The following is a 20,715-nucleotide window of genomic DNA, read 5'->3' on the forward strand; positions in this document are numbered from 1 at the left end:
TTAATCTACCGACTAGCAACAACCATGGCTTTCCTTTCTCTTTCACACACACTGAGAAATCCAAGATTGAGCAAAATCCGAGTGAAAAATGGCGGTGGGTTTTTCTCTAAACTCCGCAGTTCGGCTTCCCTCGATGACCCACGAAGATGGTCTGGTCAGGCACTCATTGGTCTCCACAAAGACGACGACCCAGAAGACGACTGAGTGGGAGAAGGCATTGGAGAGGAAGAGGTGCCGTCACAGAGGTAAAACACTAGAATCGAGCTACCGAAAAAGGTGCTCAAGACTGTTAGTATTAATGCAGAGATGAAGAACGGCGTGCTGAAGGTGGTTGTTCCAAAGGTGAAAGAAGAGGAGAGGGCTGACGTCTTCCATGTGAAGGTCAAGTAGTGGTGTCGTACTGGTCTCGTCGGCTTCATCTTGAAACCCAAAGGAAAAACCCCAAAACTAAACACAAAACCGTCAATGGAAAAAATCCAGAGACCAAAAATAAGAACTACGAATATGGAAGCATAAACGATTAAATACGCGGAAATGATAGAAAGTAATGAGAGAAGAGGAATTGACCACCAAGATCCATGGCGTGAGCCTTGGTGGCTCTAATACCATGTTAGCTACATTGTAAAAGATGAAGAATTGGTACAGATGAAAAGGAAGATGATAGAGAGAAACAAGAGAGATTCTAGAGAGAGAGTTTAGAGAGAGAAATATGATTTGTATTGATTGATTGAATGAAGGTTACACAACTATTTTTATAAGAGAAAGCCTAACTACTCTAACCAAATACTAACCTACTTACTAAGCTAACTGTACTTCTAACTGTATTACTGACTTGTATACTTAATAAACCTAACTAATTAGCATTTGGAGTGGGCTACTTGGAGATTTTTGTTATAGGTATTAGTGTGGTGTATTATTTTGCGTGTTATAATAAGAATGATATGTGATGTATATCAAATGGTAGAGTAATCAGTGACGGATCCAAGATTTTAAACTCGGGGGTCCCAATTATAAAGGTCAAAAAATTTATAGACAAAAATAACTTTGAAAATTTAAATATAATACATTTCATTCAAAAATCAAATGTAAAACAATATTACAAATTACAAAATCATAATTCAGACGTCCATTACGAGGTTTCAACAACCACCTCCCTCCCCATTCTCCCGAAGCCATGGCAGCTCCACCCCCAAATTTCACCAACCCATGACAGATCATATCCATCTTACTAACCTTATGAAGGAAATTTCACCCGTAAGAAAAATTACTAAGATGGTTGAAATAATTTGGGGAAATTTGGGCTTATGTACTGCCCTCACTAGACGATAGAGAAAGGTTGGAGGAGAAGTGGGTGGCACCGACGGATGAGACCATGGCAGAAGCAAGGAGGAGAGAGGTAGGAAGGGTCCCTATTTTCTTTCTTCTCCGTGCGCGGTCAGCTTCTCTGAGAAGAACACAGCCACTGCAACCTGCAACCTACAACCTGCACAGACCTCATGCTCGAGTATGAGGGGTCCTCGGAAAATTTATAGCAGTGATTTAGGATCGCCGACGGGTCCTGGGACCTCCCACGTCCCTATGTGGATCCTTCCTTAGAGTGAATGAAAGATCTTGTTGAAATGCACAAATAAGAGCAACAAAAATAAAGATTTGCAAATTTGAATTACAATATCTAATTTGCGCCCATGAGTTCGTCGTTTCTAAGAAAATGACTACGCACATCAAACTCACAAAAGTGCCATGATCAATAATGGGATTTTTCGACCATATTATTCATTTTTTATAATTTTTAATTTAGGGCTTTAAGTTTTCGGGACGCTTTAGGTATTTTTATTTGTTTGATCCTTTTACTATTTGGACTCTTAAAAGTCTAGGGCTAAGAAACATTATAAAATATGACATTTAGGTGTTAGGTTTGTCCTCTTTCATTTACCATTCAGTAAATTTTGAGGTTTTCTCATTTTTTGTGGTGGAATCCAATTTACTTGTTCTCCAAGGCATTTATTTGAACCAGCCACACCCAAAAAAAAAAAAAAAAATATCAGTAAAAGATCATAAATTAATTTTGTGATAAATTTCGAGAATAACGAAATCAAAGAAAAAACTAAATAAAAAGTAAATGACAAAGCCCATGTCGATGCTTACTGGCAAGCTATCCATTATTCGAGTCCGCGCGCACAAGCAAACACACAAAAACTCATGACCTTACCCAAACCCCTTCCAAGTACAGACAGTTGTACTTTGAGAAAAACATACATAAATCATTAACTCAATTAGTACCATAGGGAAGCACACAGACACATATTCATACATATTGTGATGGTTTCTAAGCATAGTCGCAAAACCCTTTGTGGCAAGAAGTGCCTATCTTGCAACGGTTGGAGCACTTGCCACAGTTTTGATGGTCGGACATTGGTTTGACACAATTAGAGTTGCAGCACATCTCTGAACTGGTGCATCTCTTCCCTCAAAAATTTCGTAGTTGAATGCGTCTGTCGTCACATCCGCACAAACATTGTTGCAACAATCTGGCCCTCGGCTACCTTTAGTGGCACTACAAGCACGAGGGTTTTGGCCACATCCTCCCCGACCCACCGGACTATTCGAGGCAAGGAACCGGCTTCTTGATGATCTCCTGGTGAATGCTGCATCTTCGTGGTTATTTGGTGTTGCAGAGAGACTAATGGCTAAAGCCATGATCAGCATGGCTAGCATAAACAAAACATTGAGAGAATATTTCATTATTTTAGTATGTCAGAATTGGTGTGTTTGTGTGTGTACAAATTGAAGAGAATATATATCAAAGTATATATGAATGCTTAGTGTGGATGTGAAGAAGCATTGCAGGGGCAGAGGAAGTATAAATAGAGAACCTGCTGCCCTAGGGTTTCATGATATTGATCAACGTGGGGATTCTTATTGCAGGTGTTTTTTTTTCTGTTTTTTTGCTGTCTACAATATTGCATGAGTTTGTATATTGGTTCTGTGCCATTTTGATTGGTTGGTCTAATTATTTAAAAGGGCCACAAAACGTCAATTCAGCATACAAAGTTGGGCTTCCAGAGAACATGGTGTACTGCATATAGGTGAATATGAACAAAATACATGCATGCAATAACATATATAATTACATATTTATCATTATTGGTAAGCAGGTTGGGCAAGCCGCTTATTAATTTTCTTGGCAAGCTCATGCTTATATATAATATGTATGTGTTTTTTTTTTGGGTAAAATAATATGTATGTGTTTTAATTGTGGTGATTACCAAGGCTGCAGAGCAAAAGTCTACAACTCGGATCCCCTAGCAATGAAAAATGGGTGATGTGATTTATACTTCATTTGTCAATTGCTTTTACGTTTGATGTTCACATTATAACAGAGTTATATCTAAGGTTTTCAAATTTTCTAAGCTATTGTAACTAATCTTGTAATCTCTCTTTTTGGTTTTTTGGCGGTGGCATTTGTGGAAATGTATCTTAATTTTTATCATTTGACACTAATTTCGGTAATTTTTATTCATGCACCAAAATACAACATACTTTTTTTATGTAAAGTAGGGCAGTACTATTCCAGAGCAATTTTTGAGAAAAAAAAAAAAAAAAAAAACATTCTGGTGCCACATACTTCTAGTTACGATTTCCACTCCACACTTGGTTGTAATAATGATTAAATTATTAAAAAGACTACCTTAGCAATGCTGTTAGCTAATAGAGAAGAAGTATTTTTTGGACCGACTTTTAATATAAATAAATAAATATATTTATTTTATTTTTATTTTTTTTGTCAAAGGATCAATTTTATTAAATTCTAATAAAAACATTTACATCTTCTACAAGAATATTAAAAATAAATTCAGTATCATAAGCATCCCATAGGAACAAACCACCACGCGAGGTAGCATAGGAAGCCACTGCATGGGTAACGAGGTTGCCACTCCGTTGAACATACATAAACTTCACCTCTCTAATATGAGATGCCAAATTCTGAATATAAAAAATGAAGCATTCCAAGTTTGCATCAATTGAGCATTCCCATTTATCTTGTTGATCAGAGATAGAGTATTATACTCTATCTCTACCATCTCATAATGCATGTCCCTACACATCACCAAAGCTGCACGAATATATATTTGGCATATGCTGTTTTAGCAAGTACTATATATTTTTTCCTTTATTTTTGGGCGAATATATTAATTCATTTTCTAACAGTTATATTCCCATTTCTTTGCAAAGAAAGTTGTCCCCGCACCAGGCGGCACTTGTTCCATTAATTGTCCCATTATATCTAGAGATAAATTTTTAATATGTTCGGAATACGAGACAGTACGTCATATGTTATTATATGAATGGAGATAAGTTTTTTTTCTTCAAGTATATCTCCATTTGTATAAAAACACGTGACATATGTGCACGTGTTCCATGTACAAAAAAATAATAAAAATAAAAAATAAAAAAATCCTTCCATTTCCCCCCTTTCTTTTTTTTTTTTGTTTTTTAGCGACAATAGAAATTTCATTAATCAAAACAAGTTGATTACAACTCAACACAAACAGGGGACAACAAGCTAGCCCCTCATAAAGACAATCAACCATTACATTTTAGCACAAAAAGGTCAGACAGCAAGTCTGGCAGTTCCTCAAACCAAGATCGAAAACTCTCATAATGCAGAGGTTGATTAAGCCACATCAAGTTCAACATCTTATATTAACTTTTTTAAGAGCAGTTCCATCGTGGGCAATAACCCGATGGACTGGCTCTTAAATAGGGCCAGATAGCCCGAGCAATGAGGTCCAACATGTGCTGGCAATTGAGCCTAAGCGAGCCCGAGGGAGAGGTCTAGCACGAGTAGCCGGCTCGAGAGCCCGAAGGCCAAGTGACGCAAGGCTGACGTCTGGGCGACATCAACCATGTGGTGGACGGGCCTCGATAGAGTCGAAGAGTGGCAATACCCTGATGAGGTGGCGGACAACTTGGACAACTCTTCGCGGAGGTCGATCTCGACGCTGGTGACACCGATATCCCGGAAACAGAGGACGAGCTTCTTGTTGACGCGAGAAGCGACCTTGGCGTCCCAGAAGGCTTGGGAGCGAGGTAAACGGTTGAGATTGGATCGGTAACGGGTGACGAACTCTTGCTCGGAGGAGGAGGCCATAGCTATGATTAAGGAGCTGTTGGGGCTCGTCACCTGTGCTGTGATTTTGCGGCATGAGAGCACCAGGCGGATGACGTGGTGGTTTTGGGACATTGCAATTTGCAGAGAGTGATAGAAACAAAAAGAGACGGAATTGGGAGATATTCGATTATATTATGTTCAATTCTATTGAGTCATCATTGGGTGGTGTTTGGGTTTCTGTTTTACTCTTCTTAAAATAATTATTTTGTATTATTTTATAAATAAAAAATAATATTATTTTATTGCCTATTGTCAGGGCTATTCAGTGTAGGGGTGGAGATGTAAAAGACAGTTGCTGTTTATTAAGAGCAGTTACTGTTAACTAGGTGGATTAAATAGTGAATAGCCCTAGGGGGCCTTAGCAACGGTGGAGTTGCTCTAAAAAGAGAAAAAGACAAATAGAAAGTGTGAGAGGAAAAGAGGTGTTCAATCCCACATCGGCCAAAGGGCCAAAAGAAGAAGAGTTTAAATAGAATTACTCTACTCTAACTAATACCAAGGTCTTTTGTGATAAAATCCCACACCTGACGGATTGGGCAGGTGGTAATTACCAAGTTAGGAATAATATCGATGCTGTTGGAGTGGGGCCCTTGGTCCGCCGACTTGAAAAATTCAACATGGTATCAGAGCTAAGGGATGGGCTCGTATAGCCATATGATTGGGTGGGTCCCTTTTGGCCCCGCACAATGGTAAGCCCCGACATGGCTCCATGTAGGCCAAGAGTGCCACGTGATTAGTGGGTCCCTGTGTGATGGGTGAGTCTTGACTTGACTCCACGTGGTTGCCGATGTATGAATCTCCACGTGTGACCCACACCAATAAGGTCTCACGTGCGGGGGTATGTTGAATCCCACATCGGCCAGAGGGCCAAAAGAGTTTAAATAGAATTACCCCATCTAACTAATACTGAGGCCTTTTTTGATAAAACCCCATATCTGATGAATTGGGCAGGTGATAATTACCAAGTTGGGGACAATATCGGTGTTGCTGGAGTGGGACCCTCAACCTGTGGACCTGAAAAATTCAACAAGAGGGAAGAAAAGAGAAATTGAAGGAAAGAGGATCATACTCCAAATCTTGCAAAACCATCCCAGTGCCACCCCTATAGCTATGTGCTTAGCCTTATCGTAGTACGGTAGTGGCTGCTTCATTTGCGGGGATAGAAGTAATAGATTAGATGATTAGATAATATGGATTCGTTATTTCATATGGCTTCGATCGATTTCCTTGTATATGATTACTTAGATTTCTTATAATCATGAAGCTCTTTCTTAAGGCCTTCCGCTCGAGGTGTATAAATAAAATGACTCTTTTGCTTTTAATGGTATTGATACCCTTTATACCCATATAATCGTCAAATTTTATCGTCCGACGTTATATAATAATGATGAGATTACACAATAAAATTGTTACTCCATTAACAACATTAACTTTTACCGCTGAATTTTTTTGTTATAATATATAAAGGCATTTTGACATAAGGACCTTATGAATTTATGACATTTAGTCCCACACACCGCAACCTTCACATGAAGGCTGTTACAATATAACATGCACTAAGTTTCATACTGATTCAATGTATGAAATACAAGACACGTAAGAATACACTGTAATCCTAAAAGTTTATTATCCAACATTACATAGTGATGACGAGATTGCATAATGATATTCTATTATTCAAACAATGTTGGTTTTTGTAGCGTGAACTTCTTGTTACTGTAAAGATGTAGGATATTATGAATGAACATCGTTAAATTACTAAATCATCATTATTCAGTTTTGTGCCTCCAACTTTTATGTTAAGGCTGTCACAACATTAATTATGTTAAGTTCAAAGTTTAAACTATGTTGGGTTTTAGGTCAAACTTATATTTTCCATTGTAAGAAACGTAAAATTACATTATAATCACCAAAACTTATTGATTTCCTCTTCAGTTCAATTAATGAATGTTCTTTTTAATAGAATTCTATTTGTATTAGTACAAATCCTAGGTCATCATTTGTAGGTAGAAGGCACCACTCAGAAACACATTTCCATCTTGGAAAACAGAATCTACATATATACCTAGCTTTACAAATTCTTTACTTTCTCTTTGTTTTGCATGAATTATTGTGGTTCTATATCTTGGTACTTTGCTTATATATATTATGGAAAAGATCCTTGCCGGATCTTTTTTCTAGGGATCCTAAGGATCTCATGATCGTAACCGTTCATTGTACATCGTGCGGTCATAAATCATTTCAAAATTTAAAATTTAAAATTAAATATAAATAGTACCTAACGAAAACTAACTGCATGATATATGATGAACAGTCACGATCACGAGATTTCTAGGATTCCCAAGAAAAGGATCCTGCTAGGATCCTTTTCCATATATTATGACATCTAGACTTAAAAGAACGGAAGAAGGGTCGAAAGCATATATATTTATATAGCTAGCCATATGCATAATTTATCTGTACTAGAAGTGACAAAAATCTGCTAATCGTACAAGTTCGACGTCAACTAATTAATCACTTGTCCGGGTCTAACAACCATGTTCTATACTAGTTATTAACATTGATGTCAACGAGACCGTTTAAGGTTTTGCAACGTAGGTTTATGTGTTAGATAAAGAGAGGGGACTTGGTAGGTAGACCATTTTGGTTGCACAAATACACAAATCCATAACCTTAACCTTCACCTATCTCAAGTATATTTTCACATATTAAGATTAACTTAAATTAATGATGATCACAAACTATTCTATGACTTGTAACAAAACAAATACATAAATCGCCGTTAAAATAACAATTAATAGCTTAACACATATATATTAACTTGTGATCATCCTTATTGATTGAGAGTAGAAGTATATTCACTGATATCTAAGCATAGCTGCACATCCCAAGCGCACATGATCTGCCTTTTTTGCAATGGTTGTCACAGCTGCCACAGTGTTTCTTATCAGACATTGGGTTCACAAGATGACCGTGGCAGCATATCTGTGAGTGATGGCTTTTCACCCCACACTGGCCACAGTGGAGATTGTCCGTCTTCAAATCCACACATTTCTTGTGGCAACAATGGGTCCCTCCTCGACAAACCTTAGGGTTGCTGTCGCAAGTCACGGCCCGACCCCGAGAAGCAAGGAAGCGGCTTATGCCTCTTAGAGAAGTCTTTTCTTGTTTAAAGGTTTCACTGTTTGAAACATTAATACTGTTGTCTTCCTCGCCGAAGAAGGATTCTTCGAATTCTTGGTCTGGTGTTGCCGAGAGAGTAATGGCCACCAAAGCCATTAGCATCGCTAGCTGAAACAAAACCTTGAGGGATTTCATGTGATCTATTTGTGATTGGAAAAGAAGAATATAGAGTATTTGATATATAGTTTGGATGGATAAGCATGCAGGGCTTGAACATGTATATATATGTAGGGGATGGTGCACGAGGGTTGATGTACAAAAGTCATCAACGCGGGGAATATTGCACGGTTGGTCTACTATTCAAAAAGGCCATTAGCAAAATGTCATAATTCAGTAAACAAATGTAGGCTTCCAGAAAAAATTGTAACTTGTATATATTATTTCAAAATTAATTAGGTGAATAGGAACAAGAAACATGCATACTAAACAGATAATATATAGGCAGATTGCCGAAGCTCCTAAGTCATTTCATTGGCCGTATAATTTCTAGTTTGGTTTATGCAGCATGCTCTAGGGGTATGTTGATTTTCATCCTTTGATTAAGAGTTTTCTGAAAATATGTGACAGTTTAAGTACTTATAAAACGTGACAATTCAATTACTACGATCTAATGGTATTCTTCTTTACTTGTAAGTGAGAGGTCTTAGGTTCGATTCTCGCCAAAAACGAATTTGAACCATATTATTTCTTAGCCTACTTCCCCATTCTTAGTAGTTAGTATAGATACTACATAATGTCGTTTGTTAAAAAAAAACCGTGACAATTCAATTACATCGTAAAGAATGGTGAGTAATTAAGAAAAAATTGTACCATCCCTCACACACATAATTAATACTCTAATTAACATTCTTTAATAATATATAGTCATATCAGTATTAGAGAAAGCTTCAAGATTGTGCATCTAAACAAAACACCCTTGTGCTAGTATATTGACTAAGAAATTATTTAACAAAGGATTTAAAAAAATGTGACATTAGTGTTTAATTGAATATATTAAAAAAAAAAAAAAAAGCCTTTTTCTGTAACACTTCAAATGGTATTTTCTACCCCACACTTAGTTATAGTGCATTATACATATTCGATAGCGACTAGATAGCTATAGAGAATGTCGTTAGCAATTAAGAATCATTTTGACCAAACTAATTTTAATTTAATTTTTTGGGCATATGCTGTTTCAACTAGTTTTATTCGGGTTTCCCATTTTCTTGCAAAGAAAAAGTTGTCCCACCAACTGACTACTGTCTCATTGATCGATCATATCTTGCGCGGCGGTATAAACATGATCTCATCCAATTGGATGCCCTGCTGGCTTTTTCTTTACAAATTAAATTTCTTCTAGGTCACTTAGTTCTACGGTCTAGTGCAGTGGCGAAGCCATTGGGGGACCAAGATCCTGGCCTACCCTAAAATTTTTCAATTTGTAGTTTTTGTTTGTATACTTTTAGTTGGATACTCTGCATTCTTCGATTTATGTGCATTTGCTCCCAGCTTGCTTTATTGTGTTTCACTAATTGACAAAAGGAAATATGTTTTACAAGTATTGTTATGAAACTAAAGGCATATATCAACTAGCCTTCCTTAGTTGATTCACTATTTTGCATGGTAGAGTGTTGTTTTACAATAAACCTACGCATAAATAGAATAGAGGAAGAATTTGTGACAGCCCGTTCCGAAAATTTTAAAACGTACGCGTGAAAAGACGATTTTGCCCCTAGTGTGAATTTTCGTTGTGTGGTTGTTTTGAGCTTGGTGTGGCTGGTTTTGCACCACACACTTTCCCCTACACATTTCCTTCACCCTTTCCCTGTCCCTGCACCTGTCCCGTGCCCTTTCCCTTCCCCATTTCACTTCCATTTGTACGGACATACCCCAAAACCCTTGTAATCTTCACAGATCGAAGGAACAAAGTACATATTCATGCTCGTGAGGTCAGTAAAAGTTCAACCATACCCATTTCAGGTAAGGATACCTTCATTTTCACGTCGAACTCGGGATACCCGATTTTTGTCACTGTTCATGCACACGTAAATTCTTATGTTTTTGGGAATTTCAAGCTTGTAGGAAGCTTGGTGAGGTCCTTAGGAGGTTTGGGGTGGTTCGTTTGAAGGTTTTGGACGTCGGGATCGTGAGTTTTGAGGTTGGCGGGGGTATTTTCCCGTCGAGATTCCGTGGATTTTAGCACTTGAAAGTGGTATGATTTTGTTCCTCTCGTTGTAAGCTTCATTTTGGTACCAATTTTGTGAAATTTGGTTGAAAAACGAAGAAGATAGGACGATTTGAAATTTTCACGATTTTCCGACGTCGGTGACGGTGCCGGAGCCTCGCCGGAGAAGACGACGGAATATTCCGTCAGTTTGGAGGAATATTCCTAATGCCGTTGACGGAATCCGTTAAAGTTAACGGAATATTCCTGACGGCGTTAACTGACGCCGTCAGCGTGCCAGGCACGTGCCTGCGCGTGGCCGGCGCGTGCGACGGTGAAATTTTTTTCTAAAAATATGGGGATGTTCCTGAGGTTGAGTAGATCACGTTGGTGTATTCATACACCCCATTTGAGCATTGTATGAGAAGTTATTTCTTAAGGTTGGTTATGTGCTTTAAAATTAACGTTTTTATAGTTGTTTCGCATATAGGTGATACCTATCCCGAGGACGAGCGTGGTCACTCGAGGCAGGGGGGTTACGACCCTTCCACATACCAGTGAGTGGACTTTTGGTTTTCCGTATATACCTATATACTTATATTTTTTTTCCCAGAAAGTGATATGAAACGTTTATTCCTTTATATGCCATGCATTGTGTTGCCGTTTGTTTATGCATTTTTAGTTGCATATAAATATATATGTTTGGTGCTGCGGACGCACAGGTAAGTGTCAGGTGAGTTATGATTTATGTTTACGTTCAGTAGTGCTTTGAGATGCATAGAGAGCTCATAACATGCACCCCCGGTGTTAGTGCTCCCGCCCAGAGTTGGGCACAGTCCTTCACGTGATGTTCACCTCCTGCACCACACGCTCATCTTGGATCCAAGTTAGGTGCACAATCCTGTCGTACATACCACTTTAGGTGGTTCCGACTCGTAGGTGACCCGCGATTATTCGTCCAGCCTTCACGTGATTGTAGCACTTGAGCGTACTTATATTACACCCAGGCTTGTCGTACAGACCACTTTAGGTGGTTCCGACTCGTGTGCAGGTCTAGCTAGTGAGATGGAGATTTGAGCTCTAGATCCAGCCGTACAGGTCACGTTAGGTGACTCCGGCTGACAGATCATATGGCATTGATGTGATATTACCTGAGCACTTGCAATTTACTTTGAGGTTTTGGCATAACATATTTTCCAAGCATGATTGATATATATGTATATTATATTTTCTGGGAAGTATACAGGTTTTACGGCGAGGGGTTAGAACTTATTTATTAAATGATTTTTGAAAAGTTTTGTTTTTGCCCACTCACGCTTTTGTTTTGCGCCCCTCCAGGTTCTAGTTGGCTAGCATGTTTGGTGGCTTCCCTGAGGATTTTCCCCGGCATATCTGACAGACTAACACCAGTGTAGGACCACCTTCGGGTGTGCTTTTGTAGTGTCGTTTTCTCCCGGACTGCTTTAGGTCGTCGTGCTCTGAACTTTGTGTTTACACTTACGCTTGCACATGTTTGTTATTATTTTGTGTAGAGCTGGTTTTTATTTATTCGTATTATTATTTTATTAGCTTCCGCACTGTGCACATAGTTACGTCACTTCCACGTGACGGCCAGCATACCCTGATCTCAATCGGGGTGTGTCAAATTTATCTAGAAAAATAATTTTCATAGCTACAGTTTTGAGCCATAATTATTAATTTTTCTTCAACTTCATTATAAGAACTTATAAACAAGTTCGTTGTTTACGATACAATTATCTCCAAAAAAAAAAAATGGTGATTTCTTTACTCTCTTTTGATTAAAAATTTTCATTCCACTATAAAAAATGAGCCTTTTTCTCCCATTATTTATATTATTATTTTTTCAATTTCTTTCATAGGGCTTACAGGCCCCTCCTAGCTTCAATTTTTGACTCCGCCATTGGTCTAGTGGTATTCCTCTTCACTTGTAAGAAGTCTTATATTTGATTCTCACCAAAGGCGAATTTGAACTAAATTATTGTTAGGCTATTATGAGGCTAAGCCCACCCCCTCTCGTTTATCATAGATAATATTATTTGTTCAAAAAATAAATAAATTTCCTTCTAGCATACGTACATTACCAAACTAATCAAATTGAACTGTGAAGATGATCTCCACATAAGAACTTAATTAAATACAAGATAATATTTCCCCTGAGCGAGAAAGAGACCCACTTCATAATAACCTCTAAAATCAAGAATAAAATTAAAATCTAATTTTAGTCCGTTAATACATTAATCACCTCATTTTATTTAATTTAATTTTGATGATTTAATTATTTCTCTTTTTCTTCCTAATTTTAACGTATTAATTATATTTCATCATAATTTTCATTTTCATTTTCATTTCATTCATCGTAATATATTTAGTTAACTAATTTTTGTCATACAATATATTTTGATATACTTTGTCTTCTTCATTTAGGTATAGTAAATTCATTATAATACATTTCGAGTGCATACATTTAGATACACACATTTCGGTACTACATTAATTCAATATAATACATTTCGGTATATACATTTCAGTGCATACATTTCGGTACACACATTTAGGTACATTAATTTATTATAATACATTTCGGTACATATATTTAGGTATATTAATTCAATATATTACATTTCAATACTAATATTTCAGTACATAAATTTTAGGTACATTAATTGAGTTTTCAAGTTTGAAGAATGTTAAATAAATTTTGGTCAAAAAATCATGTATATTAATTAATTTAAATATTTAATGGAAAACATTAAACAAAATACACATTAATTTGAATTAAGGACACATCAAGGTACTATAGTCAATATGTAATCTTACATCAGGTTTTTATTAAATTTCAATCTTCTGTAAGGATTAAAGTTGAAAAACCTCTTTTTTTTAAAACAATAACTTGAAGTACAAGCTAGAATATTTCTTAACATAAAAGAATTATACAGCACACAAGAACAAGGAAACAATCCTAACCCTAAGAGGAAATATAGAATCCAGGATGGATCCTCCTTCTCTTACAAATGATTTATTCCTTAATTACATTATAATAAAAGAAAAATCAAATTATAAAAAATAATTAATTGTTTAAGTCCCTCAAATGGTAACTTAAAGAATTTCATGCATAGCTGCACATCCCATAGACGCATGAACTGCCTTTCTTGCATTTGTTGTTGCAGCTTCCACAGTTTTTCTTGTCAGACCTAGGGTTTACACACTTGCCCTTGCAGCATGTCTCCCCGTACTTGCATTTCTTCCCACACGTGCCACAGTTTACTCTGTCTGTGTTCGTATCCACACATTTCTTCTTGCAGCAATCTGGCCCTGCGCTGCCCGATGCCCGACAAACCCTAGGGTATTTGTCGCATGTAGTCACAGTGGCCCGAGAGGCAAGCAAACGGCTTCTTCCCCTAAGAGAAGTGGTTTTATCTGATTGCATGCTTTTGGTTGCATCATCTGTATCTTTGATTTCCTCGTCCAAAAAGGATTCTTCTTGGTCCGTAGTTGCAGAGAGAGTAATGGCTAAAGCCATTACCATGGAAAGAACAAGCAAAACCTTGAAGGCTTTCATGATGTTTTGGTTGCGTAGTTGGGTGTATTGTATATATAAAAGGAGAGATTTTTGAAGGGAGAGAAGATGGTGAAACAAAGTACATATGTATGAATGTTTTGGATGGAGAAACATATAGGGTTGGAGAAATATTTATAGAGAAGAATGAAAAGGGGTTATGGGTGGTATTAATTTGTAGAGTGTTCATCTACTTTATGGGTTGTCTAAATCAAAGGGCTACGAAGCGTTTAAGTAAACAAAGTTAGGTTTCGAAAGAAATAATGTACTCCAAATTAATTAGGTGGATATGAACTTATGAATAAGAAGATACAAATTTACTTGATGATAAAGTAGGCAGGTTAGGCTGTGGTTAGGCGGTGGCGTTCTCCTTATTTGCTTGGGTTAATCACACTCATGCATGCATAATATTGCATATATGTTGGTACTTACGTGAGCTCTAGCCCGCCTTCTTGTTATTTCAAGGGTCCAAGAAACCAAAGATAGTCCATTTTCCAAAGGGGGAAACCGTTACAGAAGCACTCGTTGAGCCTCTATGTTAACCTTTTTACTACTTTAGTATACTTTTGGAATGTCATAATTGACCATTGACCAATATATATAAGTGAAGAAACTTCGAGGAGGGTGACTACCCGAAGACTTCAATACCATCCAATTCGATTTCGTTAGCATAGATTTGGTTCTGGGAATAACATTTTAAACACATGATAACTACAAGTTTTATTTAAAAACACAACAATAGTCAACTAGAGAAAAAAAAAAAGGGATGTATATTTTTACACATCTCATTTTCCCTCTCACTCCTTTAAATTTTAATTTTTTAAATAAAATTTTAAAATGTGTGTGAGATAAAATTGGATGTGTGAATATCCCAACCTTACTTCAATACATTGAAGCACTGCAGACACTGAAGTCAGAACAGTGCACCTACGAACATGGCTTCAACATTGGTAAAAAGGTTAATTAAGAAATGTAAGGCTGGTTAATGGCTTAAACATTTTAAAAAGAAATCTTTGGCACTACGCTGTTTTAAAAAGTTTTATCAAAAAACTTTGCTCCTTTTTCCCATTTCCTTGCAAAGAAATGTTCCCGTGCAACTATATATAGATGAACTCGTCGCGCTATCTGTTAAAAGTGTAAATCCAATATCGATAAATTAGTTAAGAAATTTTGCATGCATGAATCTATAACGAGTTGGGGATCCACTCTATTGCCAAATATTATAGGTGAAATTTAACTACGTCAAATATTTAAAGAGACAGATCATTGATCTACTTCTAATTACATTGATATCATCTTAACTTACCCACTTATTGTTAGGTGTTGGATTTTATCACAAAATCCTATAGTGTTATTAGAAGTAGAACTATACACTTATAATTTCACAATGTGAAACTTATATTCAATATGTCCCCTCACGTGGGACCACCACATAATGGGCCACACGTGCAACTAATCCCACGTCAGACATTAGCGTAGAAACATAATGTTACATTAATAATTAACTCGGCCACAACACAGACAATGTTATATTAAACTTGGTAATTAGGGCATGGCACGAACCCACATGACCTACAATAAAACCTGATCTGATATCATGCCAGACAAAGAGACGGGTCACTGACCATACTAACATTGTTCTAACTTAACCAACTATTACTAGATGTTGAATTTTATGACAAAAGAGCTTCGATATTGTTAGAAGTGAAACCATACACTTATATGTTATTTTATTTTCTTAGTTTCCCAATATGAGAATTATATTCAGCAAACTCTTTTAATCACCCTACTCCCAATTAATTTAACTGGAACTTCAATTATCCATATCTGGGGCACGAATATGGACATGATATGATTCAAATTTTAAGATGTCCAAATGGCGTTTTCTTGCAAGGGTAATACTAGAGAGACTAAATTTGGAGACTAAATTTGCAAACTAAATAATGTATCACAAATAGAAATAAGCGCGTTTGTCAACGCGTAAGTAATAAACTAATCATAACCTTCCATGTCCTTTAATTTCCGAAATTTATTCTCTATATTTAGTTTCCCTACTATTACCATTTTCTTGCAAACTAAATTTCCTATACATACAATATCAAACTGAAAGTTAATCTTAACTAAAACAAATATGATCTTTTCATCAATTAATAAAGAAAGCTTGTATAAAATAAAATATGTACGCTTAAAATTAAAAGATAAAACAATAGGTACTGAAAGGAAATTTGAATGGAAGTTAACAAAGGTGGTGCTTTAGCATTACAACAAAGTCTGAGTGGTAATGCACATATTTGTGTGCAGGGAGAGGCAAACAGATTTCTAATTGAATGTTAAAGATCTAGATCATGTATACAAGCACGGTAATGCACAAATGACTTAAAAGGCAGAGACTGAGTAATCGTTATATACGATTAACCCGAATATCTAATTGCAAGCTTAACATAAATAAAATAAAAGTTAATATTTTATTCATTATTCTTAAGAATTTTTACATTAATAATAAAATAAATAACCAACAAGTAACTGGCCAAGCTAGCACATCAAAATGTGATGACTAGCTAGCCCTTATTATCCTTGCACACATACATAAATTCATATAGCCTTATTTTATCTTCGCAATGTCGACCGAATATAAGTTCATTATCTGCTGATCAGTAATTAATCTTCGATCACGCATAACTGCACATCCCATACGCACATGAACTGCCTTTCTTGCACTTATTGTTGCAGCCGCCACAGTTTTTCCTGTCAGACCTTGGATTCACACACTTGCCTTTGCAGCATATCTCTGCGTACTTGCATTTTTTCCCACACTTACCACAGTTTACTCTGTCTGTGTTCGTGTTCACACATTTCTTCTTGCAACAATCTGGCCCTCCGCTGCCCGAGACCCGACAAACGCTAGGTTTTTTGTCGCATGTCATCACCGCCGCCCTAGAAGCAAGGAAGCGGCTTGTTCCCCTCAGAGAAGTGCTTTTTTCTAATTGGCTTTTGGTTTCATCATTTGGATCATTGTTTTCCTCTTCGAAGAATGATTCTTCTTGGCCTGGGATTGCAGATAGAGTGCTAATGGTTAAAGTCAGTAGCATGGCAAGAGCAAGCAAAACCTTGAAGGCTTTCATGATGCAAGTTTAATTTGTTGGTGAAGCAGAGAGATCTCAAAAGGGAAAAGTTGATGAAGGAACGTATATGATGTTTTTTTGGATGGATAAGCATATGGATTTGCAGAAGTATTTATAGAGAAAAATTTATCGTGGGGGCTAGTTGATAGAGGTCAACGAGTTCGATATCATTTGAAAACCAGGGTTGCATGTATTAGTTAACTTGTATAATTTGAGAGTATTCATGATGTCCTTAATGCGTTGGTCTAATTCAAATGGCTACAAACAAACAAAACGTTTTAAGTAAACAAAGTTAGGCTTCCAAAGAAACATTATACTCGAAATTAGGTCAGTATGAACTTATACATGAACGAAGAAAGGAAACTACGTCGCTGAGTTTGATCATAGACTGACGGTTAATTCATCACACTCATGATGAATCATTAGATTTATAATTTGCTTGGGTTATTCATCAGACTCATGCATGTATGTATGTTGGCAATTACATGCGAGCTCAAGCGCCCGCCTTATGGTTTCTCAAGGGTCCAAGAAACCAAAATTAGTCCATTCTCCAAACCGGGAAACCGTTACAGAAGCACTTCCACTTGTGGAGCCTTATATATTGACTTTTTTTTTTTTTTTTTCTGTTGATACTTCTCGAATCATATAAGCAATGGGTAATGTTAGGGAGATCATCTATTTATATTAGATATTGTAAATCATATGACATGGTTGTTAGTGGTTAAATCATAAGAAGTTTCAAGGAAGGTTGTTAGTGGTTAAATCATAAGAAGTTTCAAGGAAGGTGACCATAGGGGCCTGTTAGATTAGAATTCTCAACTCTGGATTTTTTTTCGTAGTTACTATTTCTTGTATATAGCAAGTAGTAACCAATTGTAATTAGTATAAGATTCAATAAAAAAAAATCGTTATAGACTATATATATATATTGTATTGTACTATTATGCATCGATCAAAATAAGAAGTCACCAACCAATTTATTTCCATAGATTTGGCTCTCGCAAAAATATAAGTATATGCAAATTTTTTATGACTATATATATACACGTGTGTGTGACTTCATTAAATTTATATGATAGGGCAATGTTTACTTTGTTTTGTGCAGTTGTCCTTAATTATTTTCCTAAAATTACAATAAATGTAACTTGCAAAAATTTGCTCCTTTAATCCACTTTTAGAGTTTTGCCTATATGTGATTAATTTGAACTAAATCTTACAAGATAAAATTCCAAACTACTATGGGTCAGTGATTCTAAATCTCAAAGGATTAAGGACTAGCAAATGATGAAACGAAACGTGTCAGATTAATTTGTTTGGCATTAATTCAGAATAGTACTAGTAAAACACAATTCCCAATCTAGATATACGAAAGATTGCTCATGGACTAGTATGCGTGGGACAGTGAACATTACATGGACACACACATCAGAATTTTGGCAGAAAAATGTATAGATAATTGGTAAAGGTCTTAGAATAATATAATTCTTCAAGTTCATTGCATTTTTTATCAACTATTTAATGGGTAAAAATTTCAGAGGATATATATATAACATATACTATAAGATCCCTTTTCTTTGTTGGTTACATAAGATTGTTATGTAAGCTGTCATAATGTGACAGGATAAATGTATAGCAGTAATATACTGTGAACTAATCATGCATAATGGCACATCCCATAAACACAGAAGTCTCCCTTCTTGCACTTCTGATTGCACCCACCACAATGTTTCTTGTCAAACGATGCATTGACGCACTTACCCCTGCAACAAATCTCAGTGTACTTGCATCTGTAGCCGCAAATCCCACAGTTGTACCGATCAGTCTTCACGTCAACACATTTCTTCTTGCAGCAGTCTGGCCCCAGGCTGTTCTTCGCACGACAAATCCTGGGAAAGTTGTCGCAAGTATAACTGGGCAGTGGCATATTTTTATGATGATTATAAAGAAAACGGCTCACTCGTCTTAAAGAAGTAGTTGCTTCTGCTTCATCTGGTGTTTGAGGCAATGTAGTTGCTTCTGCTACAGTACTAGTCTGCATTTCCACGTCTTCGATATGATCATCGTGGAAATTTGCAGCTCCAACAATGGCCATTGCTGCTAGGAGAGTAAAGATGGTGTTAATCAACTTCATGGCCATGACTAAATAATATCTGAAAGTTACGAAATATTTGTATGGAAAGATGTTTTTGAAGAAGAAGAGTGTATACTTATTGTAGGGTGTCATTGGAATGTGTGGGTTTTATAGAAACACTGGGGAAGGAGAGAGTTGACAAATGGAAACTGGATGTACAAGTCTTGCTTTATTTGTGTGGCTTAAAATGATGATGGTCTAAATTCAATAGGCTACTTGTATTTTATAAATTACTAAATATCTTATACGTACAGAAATCATTTGATTGACAAGAAAGAAAAGTTGTCCTCCCTGTGATTCTGATTCTGTATCCCATCGTAAAGTTTAAGATACAAAAGTTCAAATAAAGAAAAATGCAAAAATTATCCTTTTCCTCACTTTCACAGCCATGATAAATTTGTGTAATATTTAATTTCACCCCATAATGAAACTTAAGGAGAAGCGTATTGACGTTTTAAGATTCATATAACCGTCTCCACTTAGCGAGATAAGGCTTTGTTGTTGTTGATGAAACTTAAAGGAGTAGGGAAAATGAAGAAGGGAATAAAATCTGATTTTTCCTAATTCCATTAAAACAAGCCAGACATGATTCCCTAATCTGGAAAGAAAAGCACATATACTCAACAGCCAAATACTGCTAGAGAAACTTTTTCAGGATGAGAAATTAGTGATCAACAATTTTGTATCTGAAGCCCAATACAATTCTCCTTCTACAATTCCAGCATATGAAATTGCTATTTTCCATTTTCTTTTTTGGGATTTTTCTCATTGACTTTGTTATCACTTCAGAAAATTGACAGATTCACCACCCCTCAAACAACATTGCTTGACAGAGTGACGATGATTAGTTATCAAAGCCTGATTATCCTCAGTTTTTTAATTTTTCATCTCCCTTCATCATGCAATCACCAAGGGAACACTTGGAGCCCTGCAGACATTGAAGTCACAACACACCGTTACCTAAGAAACGTAAGATTTTCATTTACATCGGAGTCATTCATTTTTATAACTAGCCTCTCTTCTTGCGTCATTTTTTTAATCGCACATGCATTTTTTTATGCCCATTTTAATGATAGGATGGGGACTTTGTATGGTGATATACATCGCACTCTTGGAATGCATACCACCATACAAGTAAGTCTCAAACTCTTTGTAGTTGATTAAAAGGCAGTAGCAAAATGATAAAGTGTAAATAGTTTTATATAATTATATGTCTCGTTGCTTTCCTAATTATGTGATTGAAAGGATAGACACATGTATTTAACCGATGACTAGATAGCGTTTATCAAGTTAGTATTTTGGCAGGTCGCTTGTACCAAATAAGTATGTTTCGTTACCTATATCTCAAGTTTACATATGATGATTAATAATTGTGACGGTGACGGG

General features: G+C 36.4%; 3 protein-coding genes across 3 annotated transcripts; all 3 read right to left on the minus strand.

The window, feature by feature from the left end:
• Positions 1–8,041: 8,041 nt before the first annotated feature.
• Positions 8,042–8,491, minus strand: LOC148693935 (uncharacterized). The gene has a single exon (XM_088678594.1). It carries the CDS (start codon positions 8,489–8,491, stop codon positions 8,042–8,044), a length of 450 nt encoding a protein of 149 aa, XP_088534720.1.
• A 4,870-nt stretch (positions 8,492–13,361) lies between these two features.
• Positions 13,362–14,169, minus strand: LOC137728624 (uncharacterized). Its single transcript, XM_068467354.2, has one exon. The coding sequence runs from the start codon at positions 14,077–14,079 to the stop codon at positions 13,627–13,629; it is 453 nt and encodes a 150-aa protein (XP_068323455.2). The 5' UTR covers positions 14,080–14,169; the 3' UTR covers positions 13,362–13,626.
• A 2,463-nt stretch (positions 14,170–16,632) lies between these two features.
• On the minus strand, positions 16,633–19,387 carry LOC137727718 (uncharacterized). Its single transcript, XM_068466537.2, has 2 exons — positions 18,882–19,387; positions 16,633–16,945 (listed from the first exon to the last, which is right to left on the minus strand). Exons 1-2 carry the CDS (start codon positions 19,333–19,335, stop codon positions 16,746–16,748), a joined length of 654 nt encoding a protein of 217 aa, XP_068322638.2. The 5' UTR covers positions 19,336–19,387; the 3' UTR covers positions 16,633–16,745.
• Positions 19,388–20,715: the final 1,328 nt, after the last annotated feature.

The sequence above is a fragment of the Pyrus communis genome, chromosome 10 (genome assembly GCF_041283825.1).
Source record: "Pyrus communis isolate YQ-2024b chromosome 10, ASM4128382v1, whole genome shotgun sequence".
Classification (NCBI taxonomy): Eukaryota; Viridiplantae; Streptophyta; class Magnoliopsida; order Rosales; family Rosaceae; genus Pyrus; species Pyrus communis.